At 43.0% G+C, this 20424-nt stretch overlaps 3 protein-coding genes across 5 annotated transcripts in view; all 3 read right to left on the reverse strand.

The window, feature by feature from the left end:
* Window positions 1-1279: 1279 nt before the first annotated feature.
* LOC116640784 (RNA polymerase-associated protein LEO1-like) lies at window positions 1280-12339 on the reverse strand. Of its 3 annotated transcripts, XM_032418004.1 has the most exons (6): window positions 12224-12339; window positions 11003-11097; window positions 10360-10494; window positions 8093-8228; window positions 7033-7192; window positions 1280-1986 (listed from the first exon to the last, which is right to left on the reverse strand). In XM_032418004.1, the coding sequence occupies exons 3-6, from the start codon at window positions 10443-10445 to the stop codon at window positions 1931-1933; spliced, it is 438 nt and encodes a 145-aa protein (XP_032273895.1). In that variant the 5' UTR covers window positions 10446-10494; window positions 11003-11097; window positions 12224-12339; the 3' UTR covers window positions 1280-1930. The 3 variants fall into 3 exon arrangements, with proteins under 3 accessions (XP_032273895.1, XP_032273894.1, XP_032273896.1); XM_032418003.1 differs by lacking the exon at window positions 12224-12339 and having other exon boundaries at window positions 11003-11438; XM_032418005.1 differs by lacking the exons at window positions 11003-11097; window positions 12224-12339 and having other exon boundaries at window positions 10360-10838.
* A 967-nt stretch (window positions 12340-13306) lies between these two features.
* LOC116640785 (RNA polymerase-associated protein LEO1-like) lies at window positions 13307-16838 on the reverse strand. The gene is made up of 3 exons (XM_032418007.1): window positions 16785-16838; window positions 14792-14877; window positions 13307-13609 (listed from the first exon to the last, which is right to left on the reverse strand). Exons 2-3 carry the CDS (start codon window positions 14870-14872, stop codon window positions 13460-13462), a joined length of 231 nt encoding a protein of 76 aa, XP_032273898.1. The 5' UTR covers window positions 14873-14877; window positions 16785-16838; the 3' UTR covers window positions 13307-13459.
* A 2390-nt stretch (window positions 16839-19228) lies between these two features.
* The window catches only part of LOC116640576 (RNA polymerase-associated protein LEO1), a 37870-nt gene continuing 36674 nt past the window's right edge, over window positions 19229-20424 (reverse strand). Inside the window, exon 12 of the mRNA XM_032417653.1 lies at window positions 19229-19467. Within this exon, the coding sequence (XP_032273544.1) occupies window positions 19363-19467 (105 nt within the window). The 3' untranslated portion in view covers window positions 19229-19362. The remainder of the gene's footprint in view (window positions 19468-20424) is intronic.

The following is a 20424-nucleotide window of genomic DNA, read 5'->3' on the forward strand; positions in this document are numbered from 1 at the left end:
CTGATTAATATTAAATATACTTAAATATTGTATTATTAAACTTGATTCATAATAGTGAAGTTTCTTTTGAAGACTATGTACTATGGGCATTTAGAACTTACCACGTCATACTGAGGTAATTTCAATAAAGTTTATCAAATATTCTATAGACTTGGACTTTTTGAAATATCCCTTTAGTTCTTATGTTCTAAAGTTATATCTTACATACCCCTTCGGGAACAAGTTTATTTCCTATAGTTACTCTATCCCAGTCTATTACATTAAGCCATATAAAATTGTCACTACTTGACCATTTTTACCCATAAAAATAGTAATTTCACATGGTTGAAATACCGTCCGGTCTTGGTCTGGTCTGGCCATAAAGGTGAATTGACAAATGTGAAGAAACAGAATCCTGTGGACCTGATGGGAGCCAATCCTAATAAACGAGAGATGATTTTTACAGCAATTCAAAGACATCTCTTGAACCAGTCACCCAAATCTACCAAGCAAAAGAGAAAATCTGTGAGATGTGTTCTCATGGGTTTGAGGAAGCTTTTAGGGATAAGTGTCAAATAATTTAAAAATTTCACAGTTGTGAAACGTAGGGGAATGAAGACCTTCCCATTGTATCTTTAATGTTGGCCGGCCTTCCAAGGACGGCTGTTGGGCTTCCTTCCTCCTGCAAGAGGTCTGGATGCCTGTCCTTGGAAGGCAGGGCACCTCCAGCTCCTGTGCGTCTGCGTGGCCCTGAGGAGACAATGTTCTCATGCCCAGCACGGTGGCCCCTGCTCTTCTAGGGACCAAATGATGAGGGTGGCCGACCATATGTGGGTCCAAAATCACGAAACATCTTTTGTCCTTCAAATGTGAAGCTTTCCAGGGTGCCTGGGTGGCTCGGTCGGTTAACTGTCTGCCTTTGGCTCAAGTCATGATCCCGGGATCCTGGGATCGAGTCCCAGCTCAGTAGGGAGCCTGCTTCTCCCTCTCCCTCTGCCTGCCACTCCCCCGCTTGTGCCCTCCCCCCTTCTCTCTCTCTCTGCCAAATAAATGAATAAAATCTTTTTAAAATGTTTTTTTACTTGGGAGGAAAAAGCTTTGGATAGAGGTCTTTTAAATATTTTCTTAAAGATTTTATGTATTTTAGAGAGCACGCTAGCAGGAGGGAGGGGCAGAGGGAGAGAGAGTCGCAAGCAGACCCCGCGCTGAGGGCAGAGCCCAATGTGGGGCTCGACCCCACGACGCTGAGATCATGACCATGCCCATGGAAATAAATGACAAAGCACAGATGGGCCCCAAACCCAGCTTGGCAGGACAGGAGGCCATCCCCGAAGAGGCGATACCTGACCTGAGCAGAAGCCCACCTCTGGGCCCAGCCAGGAGGATGAGATGGGCCAGCGTAGCCAAAATGCACAAAAACCTAAGACCCAGAGCAGTTACCAAAATAAGCTTCTTGTCAGGGAAAAATGGATTTTCTAAAGCCACAGACTCTTGCTTCTGAACATTTTTTATTCACAACTAGGATTATGCGAAAGCGACTCCACTCATCATTTCAGTCAAAACAAGTCATGTCATCATTGCTTTAAAACAAACTGTTGAAAACAATATACAGCTGACTCTTGAGTAATGGGGTTAGGAGCGCCAATTCCCTGCACAGTTGAAAATCTGACTATCACTTTTGCCTCCCCAGAAACTTAACTACTAATAGCTTACTGCTGACCAGAAGCCTTACTGATAACAAACTGTTGACTAATACCTGTTTTGCTTGTTAAATGTATATAATAAAGCTAAAGAAAATTTATTAAGAAAACCATAAGGAAGAGAAAATACATTTACAGCACTGTACCATATTTATCAAAAAAAAAAAAAGGCTGTAAGTGGACCCGTGCGGTTCAAACCTGTGTTCCTCAAGAGTCAGTACAATGTATACAATGAAGGCACATTTCATACTTCAGTCGTTTTCTTCCTCTTCACGCCCCGCTTTCCTCTTTCTGGAGGCCTCACCTCCTGAACAGATACAAGAGATAAGATGTAAAATTCAGTATCAAACGTTTCTAGAAATTTTGTCTACATTTGTTCTGAGCTATCCTCAACAAAATACTAGCAAACCAAATCCAACAATATATATATATATTTTGGGGGGGGTTCCAGTAATTTTTTTTAATTTTTTTATCCAACAATATATTTTAAAAAATCATTCACCAACTGATCAAGTGGAATTTATTCCTGGGTTGCAAGGGTGGTTCAATATTTGCAAGTCAATCGGGACACCTGGGTGGCTCAGTTGGTTAAGCATCTGCCTTTCGCTCAGTCCTGGGATCAAGTCCCACGTCGGGCTCCCTGCTCAGCTGGGAGTCTGCTTCACCCTCTGCCTCTCCCCCCTGCTTGTGCTCTCTCTGTCAAATAAATAAAATCTTTAAAAAATATATTTGCAAGTCAATCAATGTGATACATCACATCAATAAGAGAAAGGATAAGAATCGTATGATTGTTTCAGTTAACGCAGAAAAAGCATTTGACAAAGTACAACATCCATTCATGATAAAAACCAACAATAAGTTTAGAGGGAACGTACCTCAATGTAATAAAGGCCACCTATGAAAAACTCACAGTTAACATCATCATCCTCAATGGGGAAAAACTCAGAGCTTTTCCCCTAAGGTCAGGAACAAGACAAGGATGGCCACTCTCACCACTTTTATTCAACATAATACTGGAAGTGCTAGCCTCAGCAGTTAGACAACAAAAAGAAAGAAAAGGCATTCAAATCAGTAAGGATGAAGTATTAACTGTCAATATTTGCAGATGACATGATACTGGACGTAGAAAACCCAAGACTCCAAAAAACTGCTAGAACTGATAACACAAATTCAGTAAAGTTGCAGGATCCAAAATCAATATACAGAAATCTGTTGCATTTCTCTACACCAATAATGAAGCAGCAGAAAGAGAAATTAAGAAAACAATCTCATTTACAATTGCACCCAAAATAATAAGATATCTAGGAATAAACCTAGCCAAAGAGGTAAAAAAAAAAAACAAAAAAAAAAACTCAACTCTGAAAACTATAAAGCACTGATGAAAGTGAAGAGGTCACAAAGAAAGGGAAAGCCATTCCATGCTCATGGATTGGAAGAACAAATATTATTAAAATGTGTATATTATCCAAAGCATTCTACACTTTTAATGCAATCCTTCTCAAAATACCAACAGCATTTTTCACAGAAGTAGAATAAATCTAAAATTTGTATGGAACCACAAAAGACCCTGAATAGCCAAAGCACTCTTGAAAAAGAAAAGCTGGAAGCATCAGAATTCTGGACTTCAAGTTCTATTACAAAGCTGCAGCAATCTGAACAGTATGGTACTGGCACAAAAACAGACACACAGATCAACAGAATAAAAACCCAGAAATAAACCCACAACTATATGGTTAATTAATCTTCGGCAAAGCAGGAAAGAATATCCAATGGGATAAAGTCTCTTCAACAAACGCTGTTGGGAAACCTGGAGAGCTACATGCAAAAGAATGAAACGACCACTTTCTAAATTCAAAATGGATTAAAGACCTAAATATGAGACGTGAAACCATAAAAATCCTAGAAGAAAGCACAGGCAGTAACTTCTTTGACATTGGCCATAGCAATTTTTTTTTTTTTAGATAGGTCCCCTGAGGCAAGGGAAACAAAAGCAAAAATGAACTATTGGAACTTCATCAAAATAAAAAGCTTCTGCACAGCAAAGGAACAACAAAACTAAAAGGCAACCTACTAAATGGGATAAGCTATTTGCAAATGACATAGCTGATAAAGGGTTAGTATCCAAAATATATAAAGAACTCGTACAACTCAGCATCTAAAAACCAAATAAACCAATCAAAAAATGGGCAGAAGATATGAACAGACATTTCTCCAAAAAAGACATCCAGACAGCCAACAGACACATGAAAACATGCTCATCAGCACTCATCATCAGGGAAATGCAAGTCAAAACTACAACGAGCTATCACTTCACACCTGTCAGAATGGCTAAAATCAAAAAACACAACAAACAAGTGTTGGTGAGGATATGGAGAAAAAGGAACCCTGTTGCACTGTTGGTGGGAATGCAAACTGGTGCAGCCACTGTGGAAAACAGTATGGAGGTTCCTCAAAAAGTTAAAAACAGAACTACCCTGTGATCCAGCAATCGCACTACCGGGTATTTACCCAAAGAATACAAAAACACTAATTCAAAGGGATACATGCATCCCTATGTTTATAGCAGCATTATCTGCAAAAGCCAAATTATGGAAACAGCCCAAGTGTCCATCGCTAGATGAATGGATAAAGAAGATGTGGTGTATATACACTGGAGTATTACTCAGCTGTAAAAATGAATGAAATCTTGCTATTTGTAATGATGTGGATAGAGCTAGAGAGTATAATGCTAAGTGAAATAAGTCACAGTAAGACAAATACCTTAGGATTTCATTCATGTAAAATTTAAGAAACAAACAAAAAAATGAACAAAGGGAAAAAAATAAACCAAGAAACAGACTCTCAACCTTAGAGAACAAACTGATGGTTACCAGAGGGGACGGGGGGTGACAGGTGATGGGGATTAAGGAGGGCACTTGTGATGAGCACCGGGTGTTGCATGGAAGTTTGAATCACTATATTGCACACCTGAGACTAATATAGCACTGTATGTTAACTAACTGGAATTAAAGTTAAAACTAAAAAAAAAATTAAATAAAGTGGTTCTGAGCTGATGGGGGAGCCAGCCCTTCACATCAGAAGGCCACCCCCCAGGAGCAACCCATGTCCACAGACACTGTCTCCAGCCGGTCAGGTCCCACGAACCTGGGCTTCCCTGGGCAGCAGTCAGGGCAGAAGAGACGCTTCCTCCTCACTCTACACTGACTGACATTGCAATCATATTACTTGAAATACATTCCCCTGCTTCCTCACTATTTCACTTTTTTAATCTAGAATTCAATATTTTAAAGCCTGTGGGTTTTTAAAAAGGACTGCTTGCATTTTATGTGCTTTCTCAGTATACTTTTGAAGTTTTATTTTATTTTTTTAAAAGATTTAATTTAGGGGTGCGTGGGTGGCTCAGTTGGTTAAGTGTCTGTCTTTGGCTCAGGTCATGATCCTGGGGTCCTGGGATCGAGTCCTGCATCGGGCTCCCTGCTTAGCAGGGAGCCTGTTTCTCCCTCTCACTCTGCTGCTCCCCCTGCTTGTTCTCTCTCGCTCTAATAAAAATATTTTTAAAAAATAAAGATTTTATTTATTTTAGAAAGAGAGCGAGCAAGTGGGGGCGGGGAGAGAATCTCAAGCAGACTCCACACTGAGCATGGAGCCCTACTTGGGGCTCAATCTCACAACCCTGAGCTCATGACCCGAGCCGAAATCAAGAGTCAGATGCTCAACCAACTGAGCCACCCAGGCGCCCCTAAAGTTTTAAATATATGTGTGTGTATATATATATATATATATATATATATATATATATATATATATTTTAAAGATTTTTATATATTTTTATATGAAAAATGAATGCCTCCCTTAGGTGACTCGTGCTTAACTGACATGCTTAACATTTCTGTTACTGTGATGTTACTGTTACCAATCTGTGACTCTAAACCTAGAGTAAAGCATATTAAACATTCAGAAAACAGTGAATCAATTAAATGGTGTGTGGGCAATAATATAGTGATTCCCTGTATATTTAAGACTTAAAATGTATTTGTACTTACGACATAAGTGGAAAAGGAGATAATTAAAGGGAAAGTATTTTAGTAATGTGAAAATGGAATAACCCTCAATTACTATTACACCCAAACAATAAAGACGGCCGGTTACCACGAGGACCACGGTACGCCCCTTGCTCTACCACACTGAATTACTTTCGGGCGTGGTGGTGCCTCAGGGCCCCGCACGTTTTCTCACAGGCCTTTCCATCCTCCTCGGACGCCCACCAGGCCCGTGTGCCCTGCAAGCTAACACTTTCTTCCACACCCAGCGAGAGGTCTCCTCTGAGCAGCCTTCCAACACCCGCCGGAGCACAGGGGTCAGACCCTCCTCTGGCCGCTCCCGCTCCTGTCACTGCATTTACCTCACTGACTTCAGTGAAGCCTACAGACATCTGTCTGTGCTCCTGGGCTGGGAGCTACTCTTCAGTCCAGGAGTTGGCTCCTGGGTTCAGAACAAACCCCTCAGAGTTGAATAAATTTGGTTCTACCTCATCACTGGTAAGTTCCCTTGCTCTCGGTAATCTTTAAGCCTTTTCTTCTTCTGATCCCTCATCGCTGTCTGAAGAATAGATTCTGGCTCGTTCCTCTGAAAGCAAAGGAACTTCAGACATGGGACTGACCCTCAAAGATGAAGACCTGTTCATTCCCGAGTTTTTCTCCTGAATGTTGTTGCTTCCCACTGTACATTATCCCTTCAGGAGCCAACAACATTTTTAAAGTTGTTTTTTTTTTTTAACGATTTTATTAATTAGTTAATTTATTTATTTGAGAGAGAGAGAGGGAGGGAGGGAGAAAGAGGAAGAGCACCATGGGAGAGTGAGAGGGAGAAGCAGACTCCCACAGGACTCGATCCCCAGGACCCTGGGATCATGACCTGGGCTGAAGGCAGAGGCTTAACTGACAAACCCACCCAGGCGTCCCAACATTTTTAAAGTTTTGATGAGAAGGTATATATAACTGTCAGACATGCTGAAATGACTTTGATTTGAGAGGTTTTGTTCTGAAAGCGTCATCACTTTTGAACACCCAAGAGGTTTTATGCCAACATTAAAAACTACAAAGTTTAAATACTGGGTCAACTACATAAGCAGGCAAACTGCTCATTACCACATTTTCCTCCATAAGGACATAAATTATTTAATTGATTTTATCTGGGGGGGTGCCTTATTTTCCCAGCTAAGCTTTTCTGTGGGAAAGTGGCCCCAACAAAAATAGTAAAAATAAAAGGCCTTCGTACTGTTGCCCTAAGTAAATCACAGCAGGGCAAGCCTCTGCAGCCCTCAGATGAGATGTGACCTCCATGCCCAACTCACCTTGGAGCTCCCTTTGGTAATGGTTTTTAATGGCTTCGGCGTCTTCCTCCTCCTCACGGACACTGTTACGGTCCTGGTAGGGGACACTCAGCCCCTGCTGGTTCTGCTTCTCCCATAGACGGGATGTCTCGTGAGTAGAAGCCCTCAAACGTTCTTCTTTCTGTAAAGAAGGAAATCAACTTTTTAACTGAAAAAATGAACTACCTTTGTGCCCACTTGAACCTACATTTACTACATTTCTTGTCTTCAGAGAACAGTTCTCCCCATTCCACACCTGTTATCACACACAGCGATCACTCTGTGCAGTTTAGTTCTAAGGCGTGAAGGCAACACAGGGTGAAGGGGCAGAAGACTCCCTCGCGCCAACTGCCCCATCAGAACGGGCACAGACATGGCCTTGGGAGCCGCACGGGGGGCGGCCAGCCAGAGCCCAGAGAGCAGCAACCAGCCTGAGGAACCTCGGCCATGCCCGGTGGACACCTGAGGGAGGCTGTGTCTGCTAACCCCTGAGACAGACACCCGGCTTGCGCGGGCTCCACCAACTACAGTGGTGCCCAGAGGTTCCTATCCGGGCCCCTCCCCCCAGAGAGCTTCCCCAGAGCTCCCAATGACAGGACGGGGAGGCGCTGGTAGGGGAGGGTCCCTGAGCCCCCGAGCAGAACAGTCACGCCCTTCCTCCGCCTGCCAATCCACACACTGGTGTTCACAAGGCAGAGCTGGTGTCCAGGAGTTAGGAATGTCTTTTTGACCTTCCTAGCCATTTCCTATCCGGCTGACAAAGTTTTATGATATCTGTCAAAGGTTACATTTTCTAAATTATCAGATTTCCCCTGAAATCTCATAAACTGAAGAGAGAGCACAGGAGTGTCTGGTTTGCTGTATCTCACCAGCGGTCACTGACATCACTATGGTTCACCACACGCTTGGGTTTGAGCTGGCTCCCTGATAAATCACAACAAGAAATAAATTGGTTGTGGCGATACAAAATTGTGAATTAGTATTCTGAAAAGTACAGCTCTTCATACCCCCAAAATCCCGGGATAAAGCTTAGCCGACGCACCTTCATCATTTCAGTGCGCTGGCACTCAGGATCACGCCCAGCCATCGGTAAGACTCTGATCCTCTGTGTCTTTGAGCATCTCTTATCAAGTGGCAGGGTCATCTTCCTGTGTGTGGCACAGTCTGTAGAGTGAGGTCTGCTGGGAGACAGACAAGAATGGCTCGCTGTAGACTACGGACAGGGAGAGGCCATTACATCAACGGCACAGACGGCTGCGGACAGTGGCCACTTCCCCTTCAGCGGATGCGGGAGGCCGGGCCGCGGGTCCTGGCGCTCGGAGCGCCCTCACTCTAGCAGGCAGCACCCCCCCCAGGACCATCAGAGAGAAAAGAAGGGATGGGAAATCTCGGTTCTGTGAGGGTGAGGCAGAGGCCAGGAGCCGTGATTCAAGAACTACAGAGGCGTCCCTCCATCTGCAAACGACTAGAGGGAAGGTCAAGGCAAGGAGGCCTCAGGACAGCGCAGGACAGTAGCAGCGAGAATGGGAGTCCCTGGGGCAGAACGCAGTACATTCCTGACCGGACGGAGGCATGTTTTCAGTACATCAGAAAGAAGAAAGGGAGATCCTTAGGAGAACGTCTCTGAGACTGGAGAGAGATGGGATGTAAGGAATGTGGAACTCGGAGCACAGTGGAAAAAAAGGACGCCGTGGAATCGTCTGTCTCTTACACCACCATTCGAGAAAGCTCAGGAAGAGGCCGGATTTGAACAGCATTTATTATGCCAGGTCTCTGCACTGCATGACCTCTTATGTATTATTTGACTTAACTGACAGACATCCCTGTGAAGTAGGTATTATCTCCATTTTATAGATAAGGAAACTAAAAATTAGTGAGAGTGTGGGGCACTGGGCTGACTCAGTCAGTTAAGCGTCCAACTCTTGGATTTCAGCTCAGGTCATGATCTCAGGGTCGTGAGATCGAACCCCGCTTCGGGCTCTGTGCTGAGCGTGGCGCCTGCTTGAGATTCTCTCTCTCCCTCTGCTCCTCCCCCCAAGTCACACACACTTTCTCTCTCTAAAAAAATAAAATAAAAATTTAAAAAAAGAAGTGAGATTGAGACTCTCCTTCAAGCTTAGACAGAAGTGAGACACAACCTCAAAGCTGTCTGTCCTTAAAAAGGAGTAACAGGGCGCCTGGGTGGCTCAGTCGTTAAGCGTCTGCCTTCGGCTCAGGTCATGATCCCAGGGTCCTGGGATCGAGCCCCACATTGGGCTCCCTGCTCAGTGGGGAGTCTGCTTCTCCCTCTCCCACTTCCCCTGCTTGTGTTCCCTCTATCCTGTCTCTCTCTCTGTCAAATAAATAAATAAAATCTTAAAAAAAATAAAAAAGGAGTAACAGATTTATTGAGCGTAATTTACATACCATAAAATTCAGTCATTTTAATATACAATTAAACAATTTTTTTAAATTATAAAGTTGTGCGACCATTATTACAATATGATTTTATTTATTAATAAAGATTTTATTTATTTATTTGAGAGAGAGAGATAAACAGAACACAAGTGGGGGTGGGGAGGAGCAGAGGCAGAGGGAGAAGCAGGCTCCCCGCTGAGCAGGGAGCCCGATGAGGGGCTCGATCCCAGGACCCTGTGATCATGACCTGAGCTGAAGGCAGATGCTTAACCAACTGAGCCACCCTGGCACTCCTACACTCTGATTTTAGAACATTTCCATGACCTCAAAAAGAAACCTTGTGCACACCATTAGTCTGCTAAGTGCCCACTTTGAGGAGAGCCGCATGAAGGATAACAGCCTGGTGTCCTTAGAGGGAAGGTATGTGAAGGAGCGGAGCGAGTGGCATCCAGCGAAGAGGTGGCAGCGTGGGTATGAAGCACGGGTCTGCCTGGGGTCAGGCCACAGCCCCTCCCGTCATCTAGCCCTTTCCTCTACTGGGTGCACACGCCAATAACATGCTCATGCTCGGCCGGCCTCCCAGCTAAACTCCACTGAAGGGAAAGGACACAGGCCGGCTGAGCGGCAAAGACCAGTCTTCTAGGCCTCCTACCAGGTGCACTGACCAATGTGAATCCATTCACTGGTCTTCTGGTTTATACAGTGTCGCAGGTTGGTTTTGACAGCATGAACTGGCTCCCTGAGAAACAGCAATTTGTAGTAAAAGTGAAAAAATAGCATGGGAACCAGACCACATCCCTGGTGAGCTGCACCGTGAAATCATGTCAGTCAGGGCTGAGTCAGGCTTTCTGCACGACTGTCTGCTTGCTGCTCTTTAACTACCAGTAACAACATGTCACGATGAACAGTTACCTGAAGGTGAGTTTGGATTTAAAGACAGCTTGTCCCCGTAGACCAGTGTCTTCTCGAACGAACAGGTGGTTGTGATTGCCCTGCATTGGGGCTTTGTAGACATCAAACACTTCACTGCCTAGATGCAGGGAAAGGCTGCAAACGAGAAAGTGTTCAGTACTGGGGTGGACATTCAACAAATCCCACAGTTTCCATTCTCCCCTATCGGCTTTACTTAAAATGCTGTGGAACTGTGTCCTGAATTCATGAGAAAAACAGAGGCACTGTAAATAAGGTATTCCCTTTTAAAGCAAAAGGTGCTAAAATTCATCCTTCCTTTAACTTGAAATCTAATTGTTTTGTCATTCTCCCAATCTCTACCACTTCATTAGTAAGATAAAAACAATTTTTTCCCAAAATACCAGTGTATACTGCCCAATAGTACCTCATACATGTGAGCTAGCCTTAGGCTTTCCCCCGGAGACGGCAGCTACCATGAATCTGATCACATCCTGGGCCCACTTCTAAAGTGTCCTCCCAGAGGCCTAGATTTCGTTAACTCTTTAATGAAAGATGGCCCCAAAGTAAGGTCCTGCACAGGGAACCCCGTTCCTCCCAGGTACCCCTCTGGGTTTCAAGTGCCCTCCGGGGATTATGGGCTCACCTCCCATCTGACCACTTGACCACCCGAGCATTGCTTTCCTTAATTTCATTTCCTTCCTCGTCCCGGCGTTTCCTCCATCTTATCGTATTTTCTACCTGGTTCAAAACACAAAGGCATTAGAAAACCAATGTAACTAAACTGCATGTTCTTTTTTCCTCCAGGGACTTATAATCACGTGCCAAGAATTCGTATGTAGTGGTAAAGGAAGCTCACAAAAGAACTAGCCCACCAGGCAACACTGAAACCCTCCCACTACAAATACCTAGAGGTACTGGTTAAACCAACCATTTTGTTAAAAGCTTTCCTAAGCTCTAGTTCACAGCAGTGGAAGCAGAAGCTAAGTACGATGCAGGATGGAGATATTATCACACACACTGGGAGCTCCAAAGAAGAGAGGATGAGGCTTTGGGTCCACAGGCATTAGGCAGTTAAAATGGAGACCTCTGCCTACCGCACGTCCGCAGGAAGGGCTATGAACCCAATGAAGGAGGGACTACTAAGCCTGACCTAGTAAGACAGGGAAGCTCTGGGCATTAAGTTAAAAATAAAAAGATAAAAAAAGACTATACAATTAAGAAATCAACAACAATTTAAACTTGAGACTTCCACTTTGCTCTGTTTTTCAGTTCAAATGTGTCCTACCCATGTAGTAGGGAACTCCAAATCACAAAGGTAGCCTAAAAATTGGTTCTGCCCCAGCAGAAGCTCATCCCCAACCCCAAGCAAGAAGACAACAGCCCTGTGAGAGCACAGGCATGTCCTGCCATCCCAGGCCTTCTTGAGAGGAACTGCCTGAAGACAAGGCCTCTCTTTGTACATAGTCTGAATTCCGTAAAGAGCCTGAGAGTTATCTCTTGTGGGAAGTTGTGAGGATCTACCCACTATAAAAAATGTAGAGGCAGCTCCCTACACCTAACTATATTTAACCTAAAGGAAGTAGCTAACAATTTTCAAGAATTTGTATTGTTACTTCCATTGAAAAATTACAACTGGGAGAAAAAAGTTAGAAAAGTGACAATTACAGGGATTAAAAAAAGGGTATGTAACCTCTCCCCTAAAAATATTCTGAAAAGACATTTCAGTCCTTGTTCTAAAGTTATTTATTGACTGAAGAGTAAACACAAAAGATCATTTCATAATCTCAAGTCTCAAGTCATTATCTCTGTTTTCCTTAACAAAATACTTCAAAAGAAAAAGAAAAAATCAAGTATAGAATGGTACCTTTAATCTTAACCTGGTTCTATCTTCCTCGTCAAGCACTTTCTCACCTTCAAATTCATCTTCATAATACTGAGGATCGAAAGGTCTAAAAATCGTTTTTTAATCTCATGTTAGCCATATTTAGTAATGAATATTATTAATGCTTATAAAATAATCATCTTTATAACATGTACCAATGTTAAAAGTCACAGTAGACAAATAACTTCATGTAAAATTTCAAGAAAGTATGCAAACTAGTGTAGTTTCTTGAAATTTGATTTTAAAACATTATCTGAAAAAAAATAAATAAATAAAACATTATCTGAAAAAAAATCCAAGTGTGACTAATAATTCAAAGTCTTGTTTGAAGAAATATGTCTTCTAAAATATAAATAAGACAATGGTCTATCTTTTTTTTTTTAAAGAAAAGTATACTGTTTAATTACACAAGAGCTTATTATACTCATGAACCTTCATGAAAAATACCCATCAATACTATTTTGTTGTCCAAAATCATTGTCTTTTCTAGCCACAGTGGCTTTTGCACTGAACATTTATGATTTCTCTAGCAAACTTTCTCAATCTCATTTTCTGATTTTTCAGCTTTACACTAGTGAAAAACACCTCTGTCAACTCTCATGTGTTATATTTATAAGTGCCAAATGCTAGAAGAATCATTCACATTAAAATTCTCACACAAGGGGCGCCTGGGTGTCTGAGTCAGTTGGTTAAGCATCTGCCTTCAGCTCCCATCCTGATCCCAGAGTCCCGGGACCGAGTCCCACATCAGGCTCCCCACTCAGCAGGGAGTCTGCTTCGCTCTCTGACCCTCCCCCCTCTCATGCACTCTCTCTCTCTCTCTAATAAATAAATAAAATCTTTAGAGACACCTGCGCGGCTCAGTGGGTTAAGTGTCTGCCTTCGGTCATGATCCTCAGGTCCTGGGATCGAGTCCCGCACTGGGCTCCCTGCTCAACAGGGAGCCTGCTTCTCCCTCTCCTGCTCCCCCTGCTTGTAGGCTCGCTCTCTCTCTGACAAATAAATAAAATCTTAAAATAAAATAAAATAAAATCTTTAAAAATAAAATTCTCACACCAGTAATTCATCATTTTTTACCACAGCACATCCTAAACCTACTTTTCCAGAGGTATATGAGGAATCTCCTATCTTTATAATTAGCCAACTTATGATAAGAAAAACATTTACATTCCACATATTTTAATTTAGTATCTTGAAAAAAAACTTTAATCAGTCCTCTTACTTGGGTTCTATGCTGAGAAATTTAGGTAGTTTAACAAAGTACAATTCATTTCCTAAATCAGAGTTGATACTGGGGATTTCTACTTCTATTGTGGTTTCAGAAATCGGCTCTTCCTCCTGTTGGTCCTGAGGCACTCCATGTTCATCCTAAGAGAGGAATCAGGATGTGAGAGCTTGAAGTGAAATTAAAACTGCTCTAGCTCTTCTAGAGTACTAGGAGATACAGGGGTGACCGAAAATAAATGCAGACACCACTTTCGGAACAAAACAGCAACCCCTCCAGGCCTCTTCCTAAAATTTCATCCTCTCCCCCAAAACTACCACCATGGGAAAAAAGATCTGTTAGCCTGCATTACCAGAAAAAATATTTATTTTGTCGACATACCTGGTTTGCATAAGACATTAAATGACAGAACTGTGAAAATGTACAACCCCACAGTACTAAGTAACTATTAAAATCGGAGAAGAAAGTCAAATAGCACATGCTTTCTGGCACAGGTTTGCATTAAGAAAAATCAGGGGCACCTGGGTGGCTCAGTCGGTTAAGCATCTGCCTTTGGCTCAGGTCATGACCCCAGGGTCCTGGGATCGAGTCCTGCATCTGGGGAGCCAGTGGGGAGGCTGCCCCTCCCCCTGCTTGTGTTTTCTCTCTCTCACACACAAATAAGTAAATAAAATCTTAAAAAAAGAAAGAAAGAAGAACTTAAACCAAGGGGCGCCTGGGTGGCTCAGTCGGTTAAGCGTCTGCCTTTGGCTCAGGTCATGACCCCAGGGTCCTGGGATTGAGCCCCAAATCGGGTTCCCTGCTCAGCAGGGAGCCTGCTTCTTCCTCTCCTCCCTGCTCATGCCCTCTCTCACTATCTCTTTGTCTCTCTCTCAAATAAATAAAATCTTTAAAAGAAAAGAAAAGAAAAGAAAAACTTAAATCAAAGGTTTTCAATTACGAGTCCTCACAGTTTAGCCCCTAAAGTTTGGCATCACCTCATTCTGAGCAGTCCCTTCTGTGCCCTCAAATACCCGCAGTTCCCAACCTAGCTGAGAAAGTCCCCCATTCCTCAGATGTTTCAGACCGCTACTCAATTATCAATGTCCTCTCTCCATAGGAGTCAGACCCTTCAGCCTTTGAAACTTTTTTAGCCCGGTGATGGGTATTAAGGAGGGCACGTACTGCATGGAGCACTGGGTGTTATACGAAAACAATGGATCGTGGATCACCACATCAAAAACTAATGATGTATTGTATGGTGACTAACATAATAAAATTAAAAAAAAAAACTTTCTTTTTAACTTCGAACACTGGGACCCGTTGAGGTTAGTGATTGTACTTACAGCAGGCTGCCCTGGAATAGTTTGTTCACTGTCCCCATCGCTCTCTGAAGAAATGTCATCTATGTCTCCAAACAGATCCATGAAGCCTGGGAGGAAATATACAGTATTAATTTCTCTCAGTGAGTTTCTTCCCACAGTTCTTAGCTCTTCACTTCAACATCCCAAGACTCAGAAACCACACCTCCACTAAGCCAACCTTGAACTGGCTCCCTGAGCCTAGCCCCCTGAAGCGTGAGAAGCATCTATGGAGAAGGAAGGTGGCCAAGTTGGTTGCTGGGAGGCAAAGCTGCCGTGATAGCCAGTGTTCAGCGTAGTTCCTGGTGGTTCCTGCCTCTGGTATTCCTGCCCCTGCAGTTTCCTCCAACACGTGTCATGGTTGGTCTATGTGATCAATAGAATACAACCTCACTTCCAAGGCTAGGCCATGACACTGTGGCTTTTCTGCCTCACTCTTTCTCTCCTTAGGCCGCTTGCCCTGGAGAAGCCAGTTGCCAAGACGCGAAGACACTCAAACTGCTCTGGAGAGGCTCATGTGGCAACTAACTGAGGCCTCCTGCCAAGGGCACACGAGTGAGCCATCTTGGAAAGAGATCCTTCAGTCCCAGGCAAGCCCGTAGATAATGCATTCTTAGCCACCATCTTGACTGCAGCCTCATCAAAAGACCCTGAGCCACAACTACCCTGCTAAGCCCATCATGACCCTCAGAAATTGTGGAATGTTAAATGTTAGTTGTTCTCATCTACACTTCTCGGGAGAAGCTGAGTAGCTGGAGAAGGGGTACCTGGAGAAGTACCTGGAGAAGGTGAGGGGTGGTATGCAGGTAACACAAGATTACGTCTAATGCCCTCTGATCTCCCTAAGCCTTTGGATTCCCTCCCCATAATGCCAGGGAAGCACTGAGTTTGCTGTAGCTAACCAGCCCCGGAGCCCGGTCCTGCTCTATGTGCTAACACATCAGATCCTGAATATGTAAGTGCACCCAAACCAGTCAGTTTGGCCCAAGCTAGTGTTACAGTCTGTCCTTCATCTCACATTCTTAAAATATATTTCCATACATACTCCCTAGGCTTCTCCCTATATCAGCAAAACCTTGTAGTTCTTTTGGGGTATAAGCTATTTCTTCTTCAGTTGGGAGTTTGTGCTTTCTTTGTCAGAGTATGAAAAGATCCTAGTGATGGGTCGACTGGTGACAAGTGGGTCAGACAGCACGCAGTTAGCTAAGTCTTGAGGGGAATGGAAACTGCCCCAGGTGAGGTTATTACAGTGTTTTCAAGCAAGGAAAGACCAGTTTCCCCAGACACAGGGAAGCAAACTGCTTCTCACAGACAAGGAAGAGTGACTAGGAAATTGAATTTTTCATCTGAGTCCAAACAATGTCCTTTCACATGAGAGACTTCAAGAGGCTGTGAATTCAACTAATGTTGCAATTCTGCAACCGCAAAAGTGAATGTTTAATATTCAGCTACCTCAGCCCTCTGACTGCGAGATAGGAGATTCTTTTAGGGCTGTTAGGAAAGCTCACTGGTTCTCCAACCCTGACCTGAGCTGAATGTTTAAAGACCTAAGCTTGTAATATTCTTCCGTAAGTGCTCCAGGGCACTCGGAAGTAACCACCCCACACCGTAGTCTGCGTAATCATCACTACTGCCTAACAAGCGTGGCAGCCACCTGAGCCCTCAACCAGAGGGGATACTCCCGATTCATCATGCCACCACACCGTGCATTACCAGTATCCCATTTCACTGGTGAGGAGCTCAGACCTGCATTCAAACCCAAACTAACCTACAAATCACATCTTCGAGGATGTGTCTCCTGAACTACCCAGTCAGGTCCAAGTTGGGGAACAGAAAACATATCGGCTGTCTATACGGATAGAATTTAATTAAAAAAATTTTTTTACTCAGGTTTCTACCCCCTTAGAAATGAGGGAACAACGGGAAGAGGTGGAATTATTAAACTTAAAAACTTATAGTATGGAGCTGAAATTCATACCTGAGGAAGAGAAGTATCCAGCTGGCACTGATGTGGGGGGGGGTGGAGGGGGGAAATACAATGAAGCTGACTCTCCAAGCTTTGGTAAAGCTGCAAATTGGATGAGCTGCTGCAGGAAGGAACTGCCTCTGCTGAGGTGAAGGTGTTTGTGGACCCCCTTAGAAAAACTGCAAGTTGACAGGAAGCTTCCAGAAATTCCATGAATAAACAGGAAGGAGCAATCTCTTCTTTGTTATTCAGTCTTCCAGTCTCCCTCCAGCGCCCCCTAACAGGGGGCAGCTGGCAAAGATGTAATGTGCTCGCAGAATCTTGGCCCCAGCATCACTGAGCTTGGTATAAAAGGGTGGGTTTGGAGATGAAAGGATAAGAGCTTAATTATGGATACACATGTCTACTAGTTAAAAAAACAGAAACAAAGTATATTGCCTTAAAAAGGACAGCCAGCACGAAGGCTCTTAAAAGCCAGGCATAGGAGTTTCAACAATTTGATAAGCCAAGAAACAGCAAGAGACTGAAGGTTTTGGTGTTAGGGAAGTGGCATGTTAAAAAAAAAAAAAAAAAAAAGCAAAGGGACATTGGTGATTTAGGACCTTCTTTTTCAATGTCACTTTTCTTTCTCTATAGTTAGGTTTCAGGTAAGCCTCCCACAGCCAGCACTCCCAGACTGTACCAACAGCATTAGAAAGTAGGGTAGAATCCATTCATAAGGGAAAGATTAATTAGTATATGTAGAACACCACAGAAAAGACAAATGGTAAATGCGTGTGGTAAATTTAAAACATACCTGCAGGGGCGCCTGGGTGGCTGTCAGTTACGTGTCTGACTCTTCGTTTCGGCTCAGGTCATGATCTCAGGGTTGTGAGATCAAGCCCCGAGTCAAGCCCCCGGAGTCAGGCTCCATGCTCAGCAGGTAGTCTGCTAGATAGACTCTCCCTCTGCCCCTCCCCCCCACTTGTGAGCGCACGAGCCCCACCCCCCAAATAAAGAAATCCTTTAAATAAAAAATAAAAAAATAAAACATACCTGCAACTTCTTTGCCATCCCAACCATCAAGAGGAGTCAAATTTCCCTCCCTTTGAATACAGGTACACATCAGTGACTCACTTTTAATGAACAGGTGTCGGATTTTGATGTGACTTTCCATGCTAACCATAAAACCTCAAAAAGGTCATACAGCTTTTACCTGACTCCCTTTCTTAGGGTGCTCATCTTTGGATCCCAGCCATTATGCTGTGAGAAAGTAGGGCCAGGACTGGGATGCAAAAGTGAGACACTCACCTTGAGTGAAAAATATAAGGGGTACCCAAATCTCTGTGATCAAGACAATGATAATGCAATACAATGTTTTTTATTTTTTAAAAAATATATTTATTTTAGAGAGAGTGCACACACAAGCAGGGAGAGGGGCAGAAGGAGAGGGAGAGAATCTCAAGCAGGCTCCAACTCCCTGCTGAGCACAGAGCCCGATGAAGGGCTCAATCTCACCACCCTGATATCATCACCTGAGCAGAAATCCAGAGTTTGCCACTTAACCAACTGAGCCACCCCGGCGCCCCAATACAATGTTTTTTAAAACTTCATGTGAAAAACCCATGAACAAAATATCAAAATTTTAAGAAAAGCAAGGATCCATCCAGCTCTGTACTTGTGCAACTCTCCTCACTTGCCTTACCCTAATTCCAGCCATCAGATCCTGTTTACGTAAAATCCTGACATTTTGTTCATCATGGATTTTTGCATTAGTTCCAATTTTTTTAAATGTCGTATCACAATACCATTTATCTTGATTACTATAATGGACTGAATAGGGACCCTCTCACAAAGGTTCATATATACCCAGAACTTCAGAATGTGACTTTATTTGGCAGTAGGGTCTTTGCAGATATAATTAGTTAAGATGAAGTCTACTGAATTAGGGTTGGTCTTAAACCCACTGATTGGTGTCCTCATAAGGAGAGGAAGACCTGGAGACATACAGAGACACAAAGCAAACAAAAGGAAATGAGCCATGTGAAGACCAAGGAAAGACTGGAGTTCTGTTGCCAAAAGCCAAGGACTGCCAGGAGCCCCTAGAAGCTCGGACAAGGCAAGGCAGGATTCTTCCCTAGAGCTTTCAGAGGGAGCCTGGCCCTGCCAATACTATGATTCAGGATTTCTAGGCTCCAGAACTGTGAGAATACATTTCTGCAGTTTTAAGCTACCCAGTTTGTGGTACTGTCTTATAGCAAACTGAAATAAGTACAGAAGCTCTTTTTGGGCCCCTTAAACTCTGCACCCCAGAGGAATGCCTCAACTTGCTTCCCCTGGCCCCGACTAGGAGGCTTCTTTGTGGGGGGCAGGGGAGGGGCAGAGCAGCACGAATTCAATGAAACCTAAGACTTCCTGTGAAGCTATTTATACAGAATCAACTTGCTTTAGGTAAAGTAGATTTCCTGAACAGAGACTTGCTTTAAAAATTTTTTTATTACAATTAAAATTACACAAAAGCAAATCAATTCATTTCAATCAAAATAACTCATGTTTACATCGTATTTAATAAACTGTACAAAAAATACATAAAATGTTTTCACATTGTGCTTCAATCATCATCTTCTTCCTCTTCATCACTGATCACATACTTCTTATGCTTTTTACTTGCTTTATCATCATCTTCTGCTTTTCTCTTTCCAGAGGGTTCCCCTTCCTAGACAAATAAAATTTTTAAAAATCTGAAAGTCAATAGGAAATATTTCTAGGAAGGTTTATCAAAAGTAGCTCTGAGCTGAATGATCCTCTGAAAACACAAAATCAAATAATTTTTAAAATAAGAACATTCACCAAATGAATAAAACCAGTGCTAGTTTCCAAATCTACAAGTACTAGAAGCATTAAAAAATGACAACTATCTAGAGCTAATTATAAACTAACTATAAAACAACCCAACTTCAGGACTGCAAGGAGGAGCTAGGAAATTATAAGCAATCTCTTGGAAGGGAGACCTTGTACATGGAGAAGGGAACTGGAAACTAGGTCTGCCCTGGGAAGGGTCAGGGCTCTCCAAAGAAGTCTGCCTGTTATAACCACTGATCCTGTTGAATATTTTTACTGTTATCAGGTGACTGATTAAACTTTTCCTCTGCTTCCTCAGCATTTCACCTCTTATCTAAAATTCAGTATTTTAGGGGCGCCTTGATGGCTCAGTCGGTTAAGGGTCTGCCTTCGGCTCAGATCATGATCCCAGGGTCCTGGGATCGAGCCCCACATCGGGCTCCCTGCTCAGTGGGGAGTCTGCTTCTCCCTCTGCCCCTCCCCCCTGCTCGTGCGCTCTCTCATAAATAAAATCTTAAAAAAAAAATAACATTCAGTATTTTAAAGACCATTAATTTTTTAAAATAATGATTTCCTATTTTGGATTTACTAAAAACTCACATCATAAAGGTTTTAAAAATATTTGAAGAAGTTAAAGGTTTATTACACAAGTCTGCATTACTTAAAATCATGTACGATGTTCTGATAGAAACAAACAATTCAGTTTTGAATTTTTACAGATAGAACTCAATATATCAACACCTAAATAATATCAAATATTGACTAAAATGAATTGATACAAAATATGACACTGCAGAATTGCCTTCACTGGCTTCCTCACCAAAAATTAAAC

This window comes from Phoca vitulina, unplaced genomic scaffold (genome assembly GCF_004348235.1).
Source record: "Phoca vitulina isolate PV1807 unplaced genomic scaffold, GSC_HSeal_1.0 scaffold20, whole genome shotgun sequence".
NCBI lineage: Eukaryota > Metazoa > Chordata > Mammalia > Carnivora > Phocidae > Phoca > Phoca vitulina.